A 21,939-nucleotide genomic window follows, 5' to 3' on the forward strand; every position below is an offset into this window, starting at 1 on the left:
AAGGCCCATAACCAAAATTTATGGTACCACCTCCAATACTGAATACATCTGAGGATTGCTCACACACAAAAGGTGCCAGGGCAGGAAAGTCTTGCTGGCCTTTACCACCACCCGGCAGATGATCACCTGCAGCACCAACAGGAGGAGCAGGTGTTTTCCCTTCACAAGGGAAGGTGCTTTGATTCACTTTCTGGACCCAATCTCTGCGATTTGGTTGCAAAATTTGCTCCAAAACTGAACAGGTTCAGGGATTGCTCATACACAAGATGTGAGAGGTCAGAAAACTGTTGCTAGGCTTTACCGTTGAGAAATAAATCTGGTCCAGGTAACTCGGCCCGCAAACTGCAGATTGAGGTGCAGATTGAAATGCAGATGGATCTCTGGGTGGGAGCCATGAGCTGCCAACCTCTGGTTAACAAAGGGCACAAAGACAGGTGCGGGTGACACTGAGAACCATAGCAGGAGCCAGGGAAGTGGATGGACACGGAGAGGGGGACGGGAGCCACAGACTCATGAGGAAGAGCTGAGACTGTGCTGTGCTTGGACTGTGAAGGTGTAACAGCCCAGGGGTTCAGGAGCCCTCCCTGGAGGCTCCGGCTCGAGCTGTTTCTGTGTTCCTGCGCTGTGAATAGATTGTTTTGTGGAAAGAGAAATGTGAGACTGCTACGGGAAACCTGGTCTGACTGTGTGAGAGTGGGGAATGCAGGGACACCCTTCGGCTCATTTGAGCCCCCCCCCGTGGAGGAGCTTCGGTTCCAGCAGTGAAAGTCTCTAACCTTTGGCCGTGTGACTACCAGGGCGCTACAGAATGGTCAGAAACGGAAAGCCCCCTTAACATTTACCTCCCATGGGCAGCCTATGGCCTGCGCTTTAAATACCGGGGAAAGGTGGTCTCCTTCCCACGGAGACACAATTGCATAATTACTCTCTCGAGCGTGTCCTTATCACTCGTTGCACGCCAGGGAAGGCTCCCGACGCTGCGGGCTCCTACCCGCCCGCCTCAGGCCGCCATCCCGCCAGGCGCTTCCCGCGGAAGGGGCAGGGTCGCGCCGGCGGAAGCGGCGCCGGGGACTGATGGCGGCGCTGGCGCGGGCCCTGGTGAGTGAAGGGAGGAAGGAGGGAAGGAAGGAGGGGAGACAGCGCCGGTGCTGAGGGGGCGAGCGGCGTGTGGAGCCGGGGCTGTCCCCGCGCCGCCCTCCCCCCGCGGCCCGAGGGGTGTCAGCGGGGGCTGCTGCCTTCCCGCCCTGGGGCCTCGCGCCCGATGTCCGGCGAAGCAGCGGGGCGAGCTTTTCTCGCGGAGTTCGTGTTTGCAGAGGGTTTGTGAGGGGTTGGAGCGTGTTTGGGGATGGGAACGGAGTTGGGGAAGGAGCTGGAGCACCAGGAATGGCTGGGGGTCTCCGCTTGGAGAAAAGGAGGCTCAGGGGGCACCTTCTGGTTCTGCACAACTCCCCGACAGGATGGGTTCGGGCTCTGCTGCCGGGGAACAGGGGACAGGGTGAGAGGAAACAGCTTCAAACTGTGCCAGAGGAGGTTCAGCTTGGACATTAGGAGGAATTTCTTCACTGAAAGGGTGGTCAGGCATTGGAAGAGGCTGCCCCGGGCAGGTGGTGGAGTCACCATCCCTGGAGGTGCTTAAGGGACTCAGTGCCATGGTCTGGTTGACGTCGTGGTGTTGGGGTCATGGGTTGAACTTAATGATCTCAGAGGTCTTTTCCAATCTAATTGATCCCGTGATGCTGTTGCAAGGGATTGGGCTGCTGGTGGGGACTGGAGACACGTGCCTGCCAGTGGGCCTCTGCTGGGCTCAGTGTGTGCCCTGGGGGTGGGCATTGCCCTTTTGGGACCTTCCCCTCTCACTCTGGAGCTGTTTGAAAGCCAGGACAGTGTAAAGATTCCAATTCCTGTTACTGGTCAGGCACTGGCACTACCACAGGGCAGTGGTGGAGTTACCATCCCTGGAAGTGTTCAAACATCATGAGGATGTGGCACTTGGTGACATAGTTTGGTAATGAACCTGGCAGTGCTGGCTTAGTGGTTGGACTTGATCATCTTAGAGGGCTTTTCCAGCCCTAGTGGTTCTGTGATTCAGATTGGAAGTGTTTGGGTTCCCTTTAAAGTGTGGGTTTACAATGGCTCCACTCCTTTTTTCTTTCCCATTCATTTGTTTGCGGGGTTTTTTGTTTGTTTGTTTGTTTTTTCCCTATTAGCCTTTGAAGCATCTGCAGCAGGGTTCCTCTTTTTAGCATTTTGTCTAGAAAACGGAATTTTGTACCTGGGTATGATCTTATAACACCACGCAGGGTGGCCAGTGCTGCTAAGTGGGAACAGATTTCTCAGGAACAGGAAATGCCTTTGGTATGGGGGCAATATCCACTTAAGAAATTAGCCCCCAGGTACTCTGAGCCGATGGCTCAGGGTGTGGTTTCCCCAAGCATGGTGAGCCCTGCCCTTTCCAATCTCAGGATGAAAGCGCCCAAGCACGAACCTGCCCGAGAGCAGCTGAAATGCAGCGACCTTCAGTTCCTGCTTACTCCTCCCACCCCTACCCTTTCTCTGTGCTTTGTCCTTGCTCTGTTGCCTGCCTTTTTCTTGGACCCCGAAATCCATGTGCTGGAGCAGCAGAGCAGTGACAACAGGTTCTGCCATTTGAAAACATTAAAGAGGCAATGGTCAGCAGACAGGGAGGGGGGAGCCAGGCAGGAAAGGAGCAGGGAGAGCAGTAGGGAAACAGTGAGGCACCAGAAGGGCTCAGCTGTCTGTGGAGCTGCACCCCCTGGGCAGGGTTTGCATTGAAAACTGCTTCTGAAGGGGAAGGATTTGCCTCCTGAGCTTACCTGTCCCTGGGCAGCTCCTCAGCCAACTGCTGCTGGCATTCATGTGGCACAGTAAGTCGATTTGATTTTTCAGCCTGACCAGAAAGGTTTCTCTTTAGAGAGGAGATGGTGTAGCTATCTGCCATTTTTGTGATCTGAAGTATGCTCAGCTTCAGCTCAAGAACTGCTCATCCCTGGCATTTGTCAGCACCTTTTTCTGCATTAGACTTTAGTGATTGCCTAATTGCATGAAAACAAGTCTTAAAACTTTCTGTATATCTTCCTTCTGCTGGATATAAGGAAAATTGTTTTTTTGTCTGACTGAACTTCTGGTGTGTGATACAGTCCTGACATTTCAGCTCTGCTCCTTAATACTGGCATTATGATAAATCTGACTTTTGTCCAAGATACCTTGATGAATAGTTTGTCTGCTACCTAAGACTTTCCAAAAGGTCACTAAGAGGGTTTAGAAGACTAGTGATGCTCTTTCATCTCTATCTTGACAAGGCAGCTGTCTGCAGACTATTCCTGAGTAATCCTGTTCAGTTTAGACTTGGTGCATTTTCTTTCAGCCAAGGAGAGAAGCAAAAGTAGCACTTGTAATTCAAAATGAGGGCTGTGTTCTGCAGAGTGATGCTGGCTTAGAGAAAATTCCTTAGCTCCTCGTATCCCCTGCTATCTCCTGGTGTCCGTTTTCTTTATTACCGGATTGTTTATCACATCTCAGCTTCTAAGTGTGCTTGGGCTTATTTTTTGTTTTCATATGTCTCTGTTCAGTTTTGTTGCATTTGTACTTTTCAGCAGTTCTAAACCTCAGTATGTTCAAGCTCTAAACCATATCCCAACCTGGGCATGTTAATGAGAAAAACCCTCAAAAAAGTTCTGTCAGATCCTTGGAATCTTGTAGTAATTGTTCACAAGAAAAGGTTACTTCTTTCTCACGGGGGTGTTTGTTAAACTGCTTGAGTCAGAACACTAGATTATCTCAAAAAGTACTTTGAGACTCAGCTGAAATGTGGGGTTTTTTTGATAGAAACGTATCATTTTCATAATTTCACTTGCTGACAGTGATGTTACGTCCAAAGATCAGAAGCCTGAGTGGTCTTGCTACAATAAAAGTGGGAAGGTGTAGTAGCAGTGAGCACTAACCACATTTGTCATGAGACAGCATCATCTCTCCCTTTGCAGTTTTCAAAACCCCAACTCAATTCCCTTAACTGATTCAAAGGGCAGCACTGGGAGGAGCTGAGGGAGAGCCTGCAAGGCCGATGGCCACACCTGAGGGACAGCGGTGACTGTGCAGGTCACAGGAGGGGAACAGGAACTCAGGTTGGTTTGTGTTGGTTCCTCCTATCTCTGGGCAGATCTGCTGCTCTCGTGGGGTACCACCAGGGACAGTCTGACTGCCCACCCCACCAGATATTAATACAAATTTATAAGATTTCCCTGAAGTCTTCTTTTCTGAAAACTAATCCTCTCCTTATATGTTGGATGCTTCAGTCTCTTAATCGTCTTTACAGCCAACCAAAAATGGAGCTATTTTTATTAGAAATTGATATCTCTGTTCTAGTAAGATATACATTATTTCCAGTATTAATGTAGTGCATGTATGAAGGAGGCAAATATTGTACTAACTTGAATATTGCAGAAAGTGAAAGGTGCAAAAAAGTGCAGGCAAAAAAGCTCTACTGCTGACATTTTCATGACAGAAAATAATTATCCTAACTGAAATTTATTGGGACAATATGTGCTTTTGGAATATGAAAATTCTTAGCTGTGCCTGAGTAAGAGAAAAATGCATAAAAGCTGAGTTGGATGAGGGCTTTTTAGAGCTTACTCAGGCAGTTGAAGAATGCTTTTTAAGTATTTGAATTTATTGTAAAGACAGAGAAGTTGTGGTGTGGTTTTGTGATGTAGACAGCCCACCATTTCCTTCCATTCATCTGTTTCTGCCATCAGACTTGGGTTGGATACTTGTTCTGGAAGGCAAAATATTTTCATAATCAAAATTTATACCTTGTCAAGCACAAGTTGGGACTTGAATCTGAGGATTGTTAGAATCATGGAATATCCTGAGCTGGAAGGGACCCACAAGGATCATTGAGTCCAATGCCTAGCCCTGCACAGACAGCCCAGCAATCCCATCCTGTGCCTGAGAGCGTTGTCCAAAGGCTCCTGGAGCTCCGGCAGCCTCGGGGCCGTTCCCATTCTCTGGGGAGCCTGGGCAGTGCCCAGCACCCTCTGGGGGAAGAACCTTTCCCTGAAATCCAAACTAAACACATCCCCCTGCCCCCCTGACACAACTCCATGTTGTTCTTGCCCTATGAATGAATAAAACCTGTGGAAGCAGAGGGAGAGTTAAACTGTTTCTGCATATTTGTGTCCTTTTCTTCATTACTCCTCATTGCAGAGCTGCCAGACTGGAGTAACCCAGTGGATAGCAGGGTGCAGTGGATTGCTACAGACCACTGCAGTCCCGGGCCGGTGTAGGCGGATGCTCTGCAGTATTTTCCAGGTAAGACTTCAGAGCATGTTAAAGTGTGTGAAAAACGGAATGATCTTAAATTACCAAGAAAAAGTCATGGTTTTTTAATAAAGAGGCTTCCAAAAGGGATGTCTTCACTGTGTATTGTGGAAATACCAAGCTGACTCTGGAGTTCTCTGCTGCAAGAGTGAGCTCCCACTCCTGTTACATGTCCAGGTGTGTCTTTTAATAGATCCAAATGATCTGTCGTGAGAAGATTAAGCGCAGAAGTCCAAATGGAGGTGTTACTATTACAAGCCAGTCACATTTAAATGCTGTTTCCGGCATTTTATTTTAGAGAATACTTATTTTATAGAGCATCTCCACTGTACAGTGGCCTTGGATTTCCTAGTACTGATGGATGTTTACCTTGCACAGCACATTTAGTGTTGTTCCAGTGGAAGCTTTGCAGCTTGCCTCACAGTTGTGAGACAGCCAGCATAGTGCCAGAGTGTGTCTGTCCAGAGTAAATCAACTAGAGCATCATGTAATAGCAGTTAATGATAAAGGGGTGAAAAACGTGTAGAAAATGGGAATAGATGCCAACCCTACTATTAAAGCACCAGTTCACACTAGTAGCACATGATGTTGGGACTAGAGGTGGAAATGAGCAGTTGTGAAGTTAATAATGAAGTTGGGTTTGCTCTGCATTCACTACACATCTGGGGATGACTGCTCTGAACAGCATATTTACTTTGAATTAATTAATTGATTAATAAGGTACTGCTAAGATGAGTGTCCTGGGAGGCTGTGAGAGTGTTCTCTTCAGTGTGCAGCTTCTTTCCTGGGGAGCCCACTTGCTCCTCCTTGAGATTTTTCTTTGTTGTGCACTAGCTCTGTGATTGAAGTCACGATCTGAAGTCCTAGGGTCTGTAGTGGTAGTTTTTACACTGCAGTTTGTGTTTTCTCAAGTCCTGGCCAAAACCAGTTGAATGGGTTATGAAGTTGTAGATAAAAATAGCTGTTTGTCTGCTAAGTCAGAAAAACCAATTATTCTTTATTAAAATAGAGACAAACCCCATAATTAGAAGTAGTGTGAGAGTCAAAGCAGAGAGACTGTGGCTTTTGAGTGCTGTGTTCTGCCAGTCCATTCTATCAGTACATTTATGGAACACTGGAAAATGTGGTCTGGAGCACCACATTAAGCACAGACAGCCATTTTGTTTGTAACAGTTGTTATAATAAATTTATGCTTTTTGTGATACAGTTTTTCAGGATTAGCCAGAATTAACTGACTTGGAAACAAACTACTGGTGGTTGATGTAAAGTTAAGTCAGTGGTCCCTTAATGTTTTTTGTTTTCTTTTGTCATTTCTACTAGAGACACAAGGCTGGCCCCTTCCAACTCTCTAAATTCTGTGGTGGATTGTTTGAAGCCAATGGAGCCATCACACAGCAAAACAGATCCTTTTACGATACGAATAAGGTGAGAAGAGTTGGGTAGTTTTATTGTTGGAGGGCACGTGTGCTGGGGATTCTACAGAGACAGGAGGCAAAACACTTCTCAGAACACATGGGACAGGATTCAGCCTTTCTCTAAGATGTTTTAGTGTAATGTGAACAATGTCTGGTAATTTGGGAAGGAATTCTGTTCCTTTCCAGAAAAGGAAGGGCTGACGTAGGAAGGTGCAGTTCCAGTTGGGTTATCAGGGAGAAGATTCCATTGACAAGGCTGAGGACTTCATTCCAGTGAGGAAAGAAATTAAGTCAAGGTGTTAGGGGCAGATGTTCCCTTCACACATATTAGAAATGACAAGATGTTTTCTGATTCTTTAGTTTGGGAATAATCTGTGGTGACAGTTTTGCTATCTTCTAAGCACTGAAAATTGTCATGCCATCTACTAATAACAGCTAATTATTGTTTAATGATTTACTGTTCATCAGTACTATTTTGTTAATCTGTGGTCCATGTGTCTTGTTCATGTATTATTTTTTGTCTTGGAGTAGAAGTTTTCTGAGGCATGAATCAACTCCGTGAAATCAATTTACCACTTAAACTAAGGGTGTTAGCATCTCTCAACTAATAAATATCCTGATGCTGCTCTTGTTAATCCAGTGTGAAGAAAATGGCAAAATGGCATGAGAAATGAGAGGACAGAAGGAAGAAGAGTTAGGGACTGATGGGTAAAACTTTCAAGAAAACAATAATCCCAGTTTGCTATCTAGCTAAAAGTGCATTTTGCTGGTGTCGAGTTAGAGGTACATAATAAGGATTTTAAATTGGTTGTTTTGACATGGATAGAAAAAAATGAAGTAAAACCAGAAGTGTGCAAGGCAAGGAAGGAGCCCCTGCCTGCTCTTCACATTTAGTTCTTAACTAGGGGGTTTCCTTCTTATTGTCAGTTTCTCAGTGTTTTTCAGTTGTTAAGATAAACCGAACATTTTGCAGAGATTGAAGCATATACAAAGAGGTTGCACAGTTTATCATGGCCAGATCTAAAGCTGTAATCCAGTCTCCCAGAAATGGTGCATGCCCCAAATCCCCATTCCTGCCTGCACTTGCAGAGCAGATCGGTGGGAGACAAGACAGATCAGACAAACCAGGAGTGCCATGAAGATCTTCAAGGCAGGTCTCAAGATTTGATTTTGGTGTGTTGGAAAGGGCAGGGGGAGGGGTACAGGGGTTGAAAGATGGATGGGGAAACTTCGCATTTAAATTAGGCGTGGTGTATGGAGCCAGGCAGGATTTACGACCAGACAGGAAGCAGTTTACGACACTGTAGGTTTGAGGTGGGTTTTTGGACTGCAACTTCATTATTTTGAATAGAGAAGTACTTACTCATCTTAGAGATGTGAATTTGACTATGCAGTCCTGGTGGGAAAGTGGTTTGGAGTTAATGGTGAGCTCCGGATGTTTCAGTTTATGTTTGATGTTAAAATTAAAATGATTGTTTGCTTTAAGCACTGCTTTTCAGGTATTGAGCAGGAAAGGCAGCCTGAGGTAGGCTTATGTCCCTTGCAGAGTGTCTTGATGAGCTTGTTTTGAGTGAGTTATAAAATATATTTTTAAAGTTTTCTTTCTCTCTCTCTGTGTTCTGGTTTTAGCCCAGCTGGTAACTAAGCACCACACAGATTCCCCCCTCCTCACCCCAGTGTTTCCTCGATCTGATTTTACAGACGCTTATAGGATTGTTTAATTGCATTTGGCTTCAGTCCTGACATTGGCAGGATGAGCGTCAGGCCTCTATCATTAGGTTGAACCAAGCACTCTCTGCTTAAATCCCTTTGCCATCTCCTGCCTAGTCCAGGCTGCCTTGCAGAGGAATGAAGCAAGAAACATGGCATTTCGTAGAAGAACCCGCTTGTTGGTTAGCTATTGTTTTAGTGATGAGCTAACAAGAGATGAATTGAGATAATTTTGGTTATTAACCTTCTCTGCATAATAAAAAACCTGTACAGAGGGAGAGTTCATATGCATTTATAGATAAGAGGCATGTAGTGAAGTTCTGCCTGGGTTCACTAGAGGTTCAGTGTGATTTGAATTCCTTTGGAGGAGATGAATGCTGATTGAATGAGTGTGGCAGTGGTTATTGGAGACAAGTTCTGCCTTGAGCAGTTCCTATCATTGCCTGGCTGGAGGGGGATTATAGATTTATGATGGAGGGCTAGGAGCCATTTGTAGTGTATCAGGGAGTATTGCATTGCATAATCCTGAAGAGAATGTACTAAAAATTTGTTTAAATACCCATGTATGTGTCAGTGGAATCACTGGGTCCATCGCGTGTGGATGAATTTAGAGGGTGGGATGCGCCTCTGCAGACTTTGGTTAGAGAAGATGTGGTGAACAGGTTTAATGACCTGCATTCAGAGGAGGAACTGAGGAGGAACTGAGTATCACAGGAGGTCCTGGGCAGTGTTGCACTGTCTGGGTGGTTGACAGATGTTAAAATGGTGCTGGGTGTGTTTCTCCCCATTTACCTGAATGCTGGGCATGGCAGGATTCAAGCCACTGACAGCCATCTGTGAACAGTGCACAAGTGCAGAGTGTTTTATCTCAGATGCTCAGGCTTGTGTGTGGATATACACGGGGATGGATTCTGTCTCAGAGCTATAATTTTTTTCACCTTTACAGTTAGTTTTTAATTAAGTATAGCAACTTGTGCGGAGTATGGATCTGTATTTTAATCTGTATCTTAAATATGTATTTACTTATCATTCGTGCCATTTCAAAACCTACTATAATAATGCTAGAAAGTCTATAGAGAATGATCAGAAAGGGGAAAAGCTTTCTATATGAGAATAGCCTATTTTAGGACCCTTCTAAACTAAGGAGTGTGTGTATGATACTGGCCCATAAAAGTAATAAAAATTACTGAAAAGTGGGATAGGAAATGGTTATTTGCAGATTCTTATGGGAAAATTTGGAACATCCAAGGGTCATAGAGTAGTTTGGGTTGGAAGGGACTTTTAAAGGCATCTAGTCCAAATTACAAGGTTGGATTTAAAAAAGGCACGAGAGATTTTTTTTTTTTTTTAAACAAAATGAAACTCTGAAACCCAACATACCACAACTTTGTATTACTGAGGTTAAAGTTTCAAAGGCCTGGATACTGAAGGTGTATCCAGTTGGAGCTGACAAAAAAATGAACGAGTAAATTTTCTTGTGCAGGAATGTCTGTCAAAAGTTGGACAGGTACATCCCAGAAGGCTGGAGCTTTGTGTGCCATAGTTCTCTGCTTTTGTGTCATCCCCAAGGATCTGATCTTTGCTGGAATTGGCATCCTGGGCTCATTACTTCTGCAGATTATAATGGCTCTCAGCTGTACTTCCTCAAGTGTATGTAGGAGATTCATGTGCAATAGATAGGTTAAAAGTAATTTGTTGACAGCAAAACGTCTATACTGCATACTTAATTCATAGAAATTGTTTGCTGGAGTAGTGGTGGTGATTACAGTGGGCTAATGGCTGCTGCTGGGGTGCTTAGAGGCAGAATGCCATAAAGTTTTCTTACCAGTTGTGCTGCTTTGGGCTGGGGCAGAGTAAATTTTCTTCCCAGTAGCTGGTATGGGCTGTGGTTTGGATTTGTATTGGACACAGCCCTGATAACCCAGGCATGTTTTAGTTACTGTCAGCAGGGGTGACACAAGGTCGAGGCCTTTCCTGCTTCTCACCCCACCAGTGGAGTAGCTGGGGGTGTGCAAGAAGTTGCAGGGAGACAGGAGGGACACACTGGGAACAGCTGATCCCAACTGATCAGGGACAGTCAAGACCATCCAGCATCATTCTCACATAGAAAGCTTGGGAAGAAGGAGGAGGTGTGGGACATTGGTGTGATGTTACTCTGATGGAGCCCAGCTGTCCTGGGGATGGCTTAGCACCTGCCTGCCCTGGGGAAGTGGCGAATGAATTCCTCCTTTGGTTTTGCTTGTGTCTGTGGCTTTTGTTTTACTAATTAAGCTGCCTTTATCTCAGCCCCTGAATTTTCTTACTTTTACCCTCCCAATTCTCTGCCCTGGGCTTAAACCACAGCGTCAGCCCAGGGGTGTTTAAGGTGTGTAGTGAGTCTGTAAGAGAACGTTTCTCTTCATGTTTGCGGACACTGCAAATCGTTGCTAAGTACTTTGCTGATGTGATTTTCTGCCTTTGCTCTGTAGATTAAGGGGAATAACAGTCTGGGGGAGCTCTTTGGTAAGAATGGTGGGTTCGTGTATCTTCATTGGTTTTAAAACAGAGCTGATTGGTTTGTATAATGCAGAATTACTGTAGAATGCCTGTGAGAGGAAGAGAAGGAATGTGAAAGGTTAGCTTTATTTGCTCTGTTTCTGTGATTTGTTTGCTCATTTTGTCTGCAAAATACTTAAGCCCAAGTAAAGACACCTAGAATGAATATGGGAGTCTGGGATAGGAGCCATATTTTGGAAAGTAGGTTTCTCTAACTTTGAATATGAGCTTCCAATGGGTTGTTGTTATCGCAATGGTTATGCAATGTTTGTATTCATAAACAGAGGAATGGCACATAGGAAAGCCAGTGGAATATTTCCAGAGGAGACCTAAACAGTGTTTTGCTTTGTTGAGCAAAGAAAGCAAGCAAAAAAGCCCTAAAATTCTCTGTTAAATGTGTAACTTTGACAACTCTTTTAATTGCTGAGACTGAAATATGTGCTATTTCAATTTTACAGCATCTTTCTGCAAAAGATTCCTTGCAACCATCTGAAGAAAAAGTGGGTGCTTTCACAAGGATAATAGAAGCAATGGGATTCACAGGACCACTCAAGTACAGCAGATGGGTAAAGCAGTAATTTAATAATTCTTTTGGTTGTTTGATAGTTCTAAAAAGCAGACCAAAAACACCCCACATTTTTTTCTTATGATAGGAGCAGTACTTAATGGAAAAGTTTTAATGTAAATTCCTGTTTTCTGTTGTAAGGAACTAATAATCCAGATCTTGAACCTCCATTATGTATTGCTATCATTGACATATGCAACAATACCGTATTTGGTTTGTAGAGTCTAAATCCTTCTTGAACTTAAGATATCTGATTTTCACTTCATTTGTGCACCAAAGAACAGAGTAAGAGCCTTAGCAGGAGGATCTGCTGAGCAGTCAGTGGTGAGATGTGGCATGGTTGCTGTTCAAATCACTGTTCAGTGATAGCTGACTAGAGCTGTGTCACAAATAGGTTCACCTCTTTCTCCTTTTCTTTTTTAAATAGCCCTTTCATAAAACGGTTGTTAACATTGACTAAGGGAGAGCTGCTCTGTGAGAGATGCTTTTGGTTCCTTATGTGGAAGAAAAAGGATGAAATTCATAATTTCTTTTCTCTGGACTAAGGAAGAGTACCAGAGAATGAGAGGAAAAGGCAGCTTGAAAGAATGGCTGAGCCCAGTTGTGTTGAAATTAAACCCAGTTATTTGAATAAAAAGATTAAAAATAATAGAAGTATTAAGGTGCTTTGAATGCAGAGTGCAGCTCTTGAGAGACTCATCTGAAGCTGTTGCTGGTTGCATGCTGCTCCTCAGAAAATGTAAAGCAAAGATAAATTACTTGTAGCAGGCCTAGGTATTTTGGTTAAAATCAGTTGCTTTAATCAGGTGATGCTAAACCTCTTGAGAGTGTAGTTTCTCTCCCATGTGCTTATGTACATATTGTTGTAATAAAGATTCTTGTTAGCTCTCAGTGTTGATTTCAGAGTTCTCCTTAATTGCTGCTCTTTACTGCCTGCTTTTGGCTGGGGAGCCTGGGTTGGGAGAGAGTTATTTTGTGGTTAGGGCCCAAGAGACCTGAGTTCATTTTTGGCCTTGCCCATGCTCTCTAAGAGATCTTTGGGAAGTTTCTTAATATTTTTCTTGCTTTTTTCTGTTTCATTCTCCCTTCCCCCACACTTCTTCTACACCCTAAAACATCCATGATTAAATTTCATCAGTTTCTCCTTTGTTACCTGCATTATTTAAGGGCTGGATTGTGGGGACTGCTTTTTACAATATGTTTTTAATGTCTAGTAATGCCTGCTCTGGGGCAGTGACTCTCACCAGGGACATCTCTGCTCACAGGCTGAGCAGTGTTTCCTTTAAAAGGGAAACCTTCAGAAGTCCTGTAAGCAATGTAAATCATTTTACTTCAAGAAGTTCAGATGTATGTTTGATTTTTGACAGAAGCCTGAGATTACTGAATAAGAATAATAATGGGCTTCTGTGTTTCCTCAGCAGTCAGTTGCAACTTCTTTATTTTCCTTTCGGTAGGAGGAGACACAAATAATTACTTTGGTGATTTAAATTTCCATTTAGCAGGTAGGGGGCTTGTCCCTGCAGTATGGTGAGACTGAGATCATCACTGGTATATGTCACTAGAAAAAACAAAAAACCAAACCAGAGCAATCCAAACCCAATGCTATTTCTCTTTAAGATTTTTGCTATTAGTTATTGTGCTCTTCGAAGCTTCAGCACATGTGTCTGTATTCTAGATGGTGTACTGGAGGTGTTTTGGGTGCACTGGCAGGCCAGGAACAAAATGAGAAGTGCTAAAGCACCTGGGAATACCTCATGTTGTTCATCATTTGGGATTCCTTTCTCACTTTTTAAGTCAGTTAAGTGTCACTTTTTTAGGAAAAAAGAAGCTGTTTTTAGGACATGTCTGGTATGTGACTTCTTTAATATTTAAAACTTAAATTACACAAAACACTCTTAGTGGTATATTTCACTTAAATTTATTGAAGGAAACCAGGAGTTGTGAGTTGGGATCTTCAGGGACTCTGTAAGGAAAGCCATTTAATTTATATTTTCTGTAATTATATCAAGTATTTTAACACACTAGATTTGGAAGGATATTCGGGAAGACATTTAAATAATACTTTTCCTTCAAGGCAAAATTAATTATACTCATGCCATTACTGGCAGACCTAATAGTTTAGCATGCTCCTGGAAATCTCAAGTGGTGGTGATTCTCAAAAGAAGTGTTTTCAGAAAATGGCAGTGTGTGGAACAAAGCCAGTAGTGTTCACCAGCTCTGGTGCTGAATACTTGTCTCTTCTTTTTGTTTAGAAGATCAAGGTGGCAGCGCTGCGCATGTACACGTGCTGCGTGGAGAAAACTGACTTCGAGGAGTTCTTTAACAGTAAGTGCTGGACTGATGGTATTTGAACTCTGCCCTGGTAAGAGAGCACACGATGGAATTGTGTCACTGGATATATTTGTGCCGATAAATGCAACAACAAAAAGACTTTGTCAGTCCCTACCAGGACATAGTCAGCTGGAAGGGGCTGTACTGTAGCATTCTCTTAAGCTCTGGAGTGACAGGGGTACAAGGGCAGACTCTGGAGTCTGGCATTATTACATTTTCCCTGCTGCAGTGGGGAGCAGGAACACTGCAGGGGTGGGATAGGTAAAACTCAGAATATCCTGGACTTCAAAGGATATTGCCATTTTTTATTACTAGGGTGGGATAAACTAAGAATGCAAATATCCCTTCCCTTTTTATGGTGGTCAGATGGTCTCTGTGTACTACCCTGTGCCATCCCAAGTATAACTGGGAGGCAGGTAAGGGAATCACCCCCATCCATTAGTGCACAACTTTTATATGATACAAGGTCAGATCACAGGGATCACCTGTCTGTCTCTATCATGGCTGGGGCAGGTTTGGCTACAACTTAAGACACTTTCTACATTTTTTACTGATCCTGCCAGCATTAAATCAGGACACCTCTCTTGACTGGGTAGAGAGTATGACTAGAACAGAGATACAAGTCCCTCCTATAAGTTTGTAGGCGTATTCGTGGCTTGGAATGGGATGTTTTTTTGATGCTGTAGACAGTGTTTTCTCACTATTAGCTAAAAAAATCTGTTGCAGCTTTGAATAGTTTCAAATCTGGCTGGTGAAGGGAGAAGATGTACTTTTGAGACTTACGTAAGCTACAGTAATATTTTTTTTTCTTACGTGAATTATTTCCCGTGTCACTGTGATTTAGCTGGTAGTAAACGCATTAGCTGGATCTGGCCTGTAACCTGGATTCCTGAGCTACCAGATTATTTCTTACAGCACAGGTTGGGGCTGCTGCCTCAGGAGAGATCAGCTGAAGGGACGCCTTCATCCAGTGCACAGCTTATTGAGGGTGGTGTGTTCAATAGTGCTGCTACTGCAAAATTTTCAAGTGTTTTTCAGAAGATTTTCCTAACCTGTGATGTGGTTTTGGCAGCTATAGGAGTGAGAGAACTCTGTGAGCATAGGATTCATCACTAGTGATCAAAACTTGAGAACCTCGTTTTGCCTGTGCACACCCTCTCCCAGCTGCATGCCCTCTCAGCCTTGCTCATATAGGGTCTCCTCTGTTTGTGGCGTTTACCTCTCAGACAAGGGTGTTGCTGTCTTTAACTTGTGTTTCACTATCCCTGTTAATTGTACAAAGATCAATAAATGTTGCCCTAGCAAATTTCTAAACATGTCTGTGGAAAAAATACTGGCACGGATTTTAAGATTCAATATGGAGTAAAATAGCTTCAGTTGTGTTTTTGATGTTGTCTTACTGACTTAAAAAGAAAACACGTATTTTAAAGAGTAGGATATGTTTGCATGGACTTGAGACAGTTGTTGCCTAAGGAACAAGGCAGTTTTCTGAGATTAATGGAACGCATGATTCACCTGTTGGTGGTATAAGAACACCTGTCACTGCTTGTAGTTCCAAAGAAATCTTTGTTTTTATATCAAAACAGGTAAAATAAGTTTCTTTTACTTCTGTCTACATAGAAATGCAGCTGTTTTGGGGGATTAGATCCTAAATTTAACAGGTTTGTGATCCATGTTAAAAAGTAGTTCCCCTAAAACAAGGGCAGTGTGGGATGGGTGGGAAGCTTTCAACATGATTTTGCCATGGAGAAGCTTTAGGCTGTGGTTCCATGGGCAGCTGAGTTAAAGTAGCAGCCAAAGGGGAAAGTCTCACATCTCCATCTTCCTCTGTCCCTGTTCTGGACTGCACAGTTATGTCCCTTATGAATGTTCAGGTCACTGAAAAAGAACATCCCAGTTTACTGACAACCTGGTGTGCGTATTGGTGAGCTAAAGTTGCATGTGGAAGGGTCTGGTGGAGAGCAACTGTGGCACAAAGCAGGAGCTAGGGAGTGCATTAATTGAAAGGGGAACTTGGAGCACGATACCCAGCTTTCAGTTGAGTTCACCATGTCTTCATCAAACTGTGTCATTCGGGAGCTGGTTTTTTTCCTTTTGCAACTAAAGATGGATGTTGCTGAAGCCCATTGCTTGCTCCTGAAGGAGCAGCCTGGGGGACTGGTGGGAAGAGAAGCAAGTGCCTGTGGACTGTGCCATGGCGCTGCAGCAGCAGGGCAGTGCCTGAGCCTGTGCTCTGTGGGTGCTGCCCCCCTCCTGGTGCCACAGGGAGCCCCAGGTTTTGCCTGAGCCACAGCCATGTGCTGACCTGTGCTGTGTTTGTGCTCTGCTGCCCCCAGCACTTCTGCCTCTAGCTGGAGGATGTTGGTATCCAGGTGAACTGCTCAGAGTAAGCTTTGCTCTCTGGAGGGCTTATTAGCTCCTTCCTGGCCATGTGTGAGCTCTGTTAAGCTGCTGATCTGACCTGGGAAACCTACAGCCATCCATGTGGGAAACCACTCGTGAGCTCATCAACCTGAGTGAGCAGAACCAGTTCCTCACAGAGTGCTCCTCAGTGTTTTCTGGATGTGCTTTTGTGGTGTGATTGTATTGTGGCATAAGGAACAACTGCGCTGTGACTTTATGGATCTTGGATTGGTGTGTGGAGTTTGTAGGGTAGCTCTCTTACAGTCACAGTGTAAAGAGTGGGTAGTGTGGTGGTGAGGACTAGGACAGTGATAGCATTTCATATCTTATGGCCTCTCTTCTATCTCACTGCATTCCTCCTCATGCCCAGTGGAATTTCTGAGACTTTTTGTGGTGTAGTATGAGATCCCTGTGAACTGCCTGTCTCTGTATATGCCTTAGAACAGCATATAAATACAAACTTTGAGTATGCAAGTCATTAGGCTACTTTGGGATATAAAGGAGGTGTTTTAATTGAGACTCTTGAGTATGAAACTGCAGTTAATTTTATTATGCTTGTCATCCCTTTGTCTCTTGATATTGGATCACTCATGGACAAAACTTTGGGAACTCTGCTTTAGAGTCCATATCCTAAGTGTCTGCACTGTGCTGCTTATGTGGAAAGTGGAGCTATTTTAGGACATCAGCTGTTTCTTGTTTAAAGGAGAAGAGAGAAGCAGCAGAGGGAATAGCAAAGCTGCTGGTGCCAGGTTTTACACAGAGCTTGGGTAGTTCCAGTGCAACACAGGAGGCAGCATGTGAGGAGAGAGTTTCTTGCCTGACCTCAGACTTGAAAGGTCAAAAGAACTTTTAGGATCAGGCAGGTAATACTCAGAGCTGAACTGGAGTTTGTCTGATGAATATGGACGATAGGGTTACCTTGAATTCCACTTGAACTATTAATACTGTTCATTCTCTAGAGTCAGGCAGCTGCAGCAGTAGAGAGCTCGTCCTAGCAAATCAACCTTTGGATGGCTCCTAGTAGGGCTCAGCACAGCTCAAAAAGGGTGGAGGTTACAGGATTCTTGATTCTTGTGTCTCCTGTACCCCACCCAGTGCCTTCCAGGCTCCTGGTGCTGCCTGCCACACTCAGGCAAACACTGACCCAGTACACCTGTTTTGCAGGCTATGTGGATATTATCCCATTGTGTCCTTCCTCAAGCTGTGGTAGTGGCAAAGATGATCTATCATGAAAAAGTCCACAGTCAAGTTTTGCCTCCCTTACTTGATGAATTTAAAGTGCAGAATATGACTGCAGGAAAACGTATCCTCTTAATTCTGAGCATTTTTGTCTCTTCTGGCTCCAGAGATGTGGCCAGGATGGGTTTTGTGCACAGAACAGGTTTATTCCCCAGCAGATAATATCACAGTAATTTCATAGGTAGCTTTAGCATCAGACATATTTTCTTTATCTAGTTTTATTCTAAGGAGAATGGTCCATCCTATAATGAAACAGAAAATTTTTCTCCCCATATAGTTTACCAGAATAAGGAGGTCCACCGCCCCAAATTTTAGAATTCCATTCTTTATACAAAGCTGATAGCTGAGGGCAAGCTTCTTGCTTTAAATGAGCCACCCTTCCTTTAAATTTACCATGTGGACAGTCCAAATATAGAAGTTAAAAATTATTTATAAAAATAGAATTGCAGCTCTTGGAAAGTAAGAGAAAAAATTCTTGCCTCCTGGGTACTGAATAGGTCTTTAAAAACTTTCCGTATTTCCAGGAGTAGAGGTGTGAGCTTTGCTTTCCACTGCAGAGTGATTTCTGTGGTGGGGGACTGATCCATGGGAACTCCTACTGGAGAAATCTGTCTGAACTGAGTGTTTGACTCTTGCCTGTGGAACCTTCATTTACTGAGATGGTTTGGTTAATGCAGGCATTGTGTGCTCCTGCCCTAGTTAGAGATGCCTTGGCGTGGCTTTAGGTCAGAGTCGTCATTTCTAGGCACAGGAATTATTTCTAATAGGAATGAGAGAGCCAAAAAGGTAGAAGGGTGAGGGAGACTTGTGTTTAATCTCCAAACACGGACTGTTAGTGTCTTTGTACTGTCTTAGAGGTGATGTATGGGCAGTGGTGCTGAAGCTTGGCACCTCCTAGGACTGATGGAGTCATCTCTCTGGGGAGGGAGAAATAATGGTGATCTGTTTGGTTCTTCTGACCAGAGCTGGCATATAAAAAGAAAGAGGCTGTGAAAGTATTGCTTCATGATCTGGGTGAATCTCCGTTGTAATATTTGACAGGCAAGAAGTATAGGAGCCAGGAAGGAATATATTCAGCACAGAAGAGATAAGGTTGACTTCCCTAGGGCATATCTGACTTTTTCTGAAGGCTCTCTGGCCTTCTTCCAGTGAGGTTCGAACAGCTCAGAAGAGAACACCAGGTGCTGGGTAGGCCAAGGTTACTGCCTCAGATCCTCCTCGTTAGGGACGAAGTTTTTAACTCACCTTAGTTTTTAACTTGCCTTAAAAACTTCTCCAGGAAACAGATGCAGGAGTGTGCCTGTGAGGAGGGTTTGAGATTGACAGGAACTGAAGGATTTGGCATGCACAGAACCCACAGGTTCATTTTTTTTCAAGCGGGAGGAAGAGGAATATGTTTTTTGTGCCGCGTGGCCTAAATCTCCAGCCTTACATCCTAACAGCACATGGAAATGCATCATGTGGACACACATATGGACAAGTCATCTCTGGGAAAACAGTGGCGGTGGGAGTAGAGCTGAATCTGGAAACTGGTTGTTTCTGTGGTTGGTTCATGGGTTTAATCCTAATGTCTCCTGGCTGGAACACTCAAAGTGCTGTGGACTGTGCTGCCATGGAATGAATCCAAACAGTGGAGTGGGAGCAGAGACCCAGGTGTCACAGAATTGTGTCCCTGGCAGGAGACAGCAGCACATGGGAAGGTAGAGTGTAAGAACGGAGCAAAGCATCCATTGATTCCTCTGTGTTACTCACTGCTGCTTTGGGACTCTTCAAGTTAGAAGCCACGTGTTTGTCTCATTCTCCATTGTGGAATTTTTCCCCCCTCTAAAAGTTATCCAAGTGAGCTCTAAACAGCTGAAATCTTTCAGAATCCACAGCATCCTGTGGCTGCATGTTCTAAAGTTTAAGCACAAACATGACAGGAAATGGTGTTTGCTTCCAGTGTGTATGTACTGTTATTGCTGAAAATAATTAAATAAAATGCTTTTAGATTTTGGTGCAGTGAATTTCTGTTATCCACAAAATGTGATTAAACTCATTTTAATGTTTTGTTTTGGTTTTGTGTTTTTTTTTCTCCCTTCCATCAAGGGTGCCAAATGCCTGATACTTTGAATTCATGGTTTCTAGTAGCCCAGCTTCACGTCTGGTAAGTAAAAAACAAAACAGTAATGAAATTATTTTCAGAAAATGGAGTTATATACAATTTAATGTGAGAAAAAGTAGAGCCTTCTATCCATGGTTGATAATACAGGTTATATTCATTTTACTGATGACTGAATTTCAGCAGTTTTCTGCTGAAGAACAAAAAGTCCTATAGAGAAGCTGACATCTCTTACATCTCAAAATTCCTCACTAGTGGAATGATCTTTGCCATGAGTTTTCTAAAAGCCTTGCTCAGGCTATGTGGAAAAATCCTCCTTGGGTGTTTTAGGAAAGGTTTAAATTTATGTAAAAGTCATTTAAGTTGGGAGAATTTGTGGTGATGAGAAGCATTTAACAAATTATAGCACTGGCATTTATTATTTCACTTCTGAAAGGTATGTGCAGGGCGGTGAATGCCAGCTTGGCTGCATGTAAAAACATTTAACACCTTAAACGTGAAGTTTTTTCCCTTTTTCGTTTGTGAAAATAGTAGCCAAAAAAATCAGGTTTTCATCTAGCATTACATACTTAAAAAGGTCAGAGGATGCACAAGGGGGTTCAGTAACTTTTTAAGTGCCAGATCCTTCAGGGAACTGAAGTCTGTAGACTTGGGTTCAGCTGTCCAAAGGCTGAAAGGAAGTTTGTACTGAAATAGCTGCACTTAAGGCCCCTTGTTTCCTTGCCTCCTCCTTTTTCCCTTCCCTCCTTTTAATTTCCTGACTCCTCAATATGGTGAAAGATGGGGCAGCTCATTACACTGAAGAGTGAATAAATGAGCAGAACCATTGAAATTATAATCAATTAATGAAGTCAGTGCACCATGAAGGAAGACCCTTGAAATCTGCAGTTTATTTATTTCCTACTGTTCCCTGTGGGAAAAAGACTTTAAAAATGAATCTATGAGCTAATAATTTATATAGGTATTTTTAAAGCTAGTGCAATAAATGTTCGAAACCAGACTGTTTGTAAGTATCTGAGAAAACCAAAGAGAGTTTAGATGAATCTGCAGAGAACACACTTTTTTTGTCTTGATTTCTCACTGACAGGACAATGTATCCTGTGATTAATGCACAGCATCAAATTCAAGATTAATTATAAAATAAACGAGAACTATGACAGATATTAAGCTGGTATAGGATAGGCACAAATTTCTAAGATCAAAGCTATACTGGCTCCTTTTGAAGGTGGCCAAGAGTCACTGCACTTCAAGCTGGTGATGCTATGAAGAGATTTGTGAGGAGAATTGAAATGCTCTTGTATGTGAGATATGGTGGGGAGGATGACAGCAGAGAGGGAAAGAACCAAATCCCTCTGCCTCGTTGTGACAGCAGTGAAAGTTCAAGTGTGGAGGTTAGCACTAGAGGTTAATTTTTCTAGGGTTTATGAGCCTGGCTCCTCCGTGTTCGTGGCAGTTTCACCTACGGAGCACTGTCATTCCAGACCACAAATGAGAGATCTGGTTTGATATTCCTGGACACAGACAAGCCTGTGACAAGCCTGCTCACTACCTGGGTCATTGGAAAATGCTGTAGGCTTTGCTTTTGATGAGATCCGTGACCAGCACCCTGTCATGACATACTTTGCTTTCCCAGGCAGGTTTACTGCTATGTTCTCTGGGATTCTCTTCCTTTAGGCAGTTTGACCTTAGTAAAGTGGGAGCAGAAGTGCTTCTGCTAGCTTTGACAAGGTCAGGGACATCCTATCCCTGTCTGAAGGCTCCAGTTCTCTGTCTTTCCTGCTGGGCCGTTTGCCTCAGGGGCTAGAAATCTTCCTGATCTGATGGACAACAACCTGCCAAGAGATTCTGATCACTATCTGCTCCTGCTCCCTCTAGCAGAGCAGTCTGCATCACTTTCTTATTTACTTACTTCTTCAGTCTTATTCAGCAGCTTATTTTCAACTGATTTAGAGAGTCTTCTGGAGCCAGAGAAGATGAGAGTTTTCCCTACTTTTGTAAACTTTGTCTCCTTTCTCACTGTTGCCATTGCCCAGCATGTTCTAGTCAATTTTTCCATGCTTTTTGCATCCCAGCTTTTACAGACTTAAGATGCTTGTCAGGGTATGTTGTTGTGTTACATGTTCTGGTGGGTTCTCTTTGAATCTCTGGCTCCTAATATTTCTTGTCTGTGAATAGAATGTTCCTACTGACCCCACTCAGAAAAAGAGGAATTCAGGCGCTCATGTTTAGCCAAACTTTTGCAAACTTCTTTCAAGGTAATGTTCCTTTGGAAACACTCCTGTGCCTTCCAGTGCAGTACTGAA

At 43.6% G+C, this 21,939-nt stretch overlaps 1 protein-coding gene across 2 annotated transcripts in view; it reads left to right on the forward strand.

Annotated features, from left to right (window-relative positions):
- The first annotated feature begins 936 nt into the window (after nt 1-936).
- UQCC1 (ubiquinol-cytochrome c reductase complex assembly factor 1) overlaps nt 937-21,939 on the forward strand; it is a 46,821-nt gene continuing 25,818 nt past the window's right edge. The window contains exons 1-6 of one of the 2 annotated variants that reach the window (XM_066198915.1): nt 937-1,098; nt 5,224-5,328; nt 6,658-6,762; nt 11,456-11,563; nt 13,815-13,887; nt 19,624-19,681. In XM_066198915.1, the coding sequence (XP_066055012.1) occupies nt 1,075-1,098; nt 5,224-5,328; nt 6,658-6,762; nt 11,456-11,563; nt 13,815-13,887; nt 19,624-19,681 (473 nt within the window). In that variant the 5' untranslated portion in view covers nt 937-1,074. Of the gene's footprint in view, nt 1,099-4,033; nt 4,143-5,223; nt 5,329-6,657; nt 6,763-11,455; nt 11,564-13,814; nt 13,888-19,623; nt 19,682-21,939 lie in introns of those variants that run through there. The other variant, XM_066198914.1, reaches the window with a different exon arrangement.

This window comes from Chamaea fasciata, unplaced genomic scaffold (genome assembly GCF_029207755.1).
Source record: "Chamaea fasciata isolate MVZ Bird 193981 ecotype frontalis unplaced genomic scaffold, bChaFas1.0.hap1 SCAF_17, whole genome shotgun sequence".
Taxonomy (NCBI): Eukaryota; Metazoa; Chordata; class Aves; order Passeriformes; family Sylviidae; genus Chamaea; species Chamaea fasciata.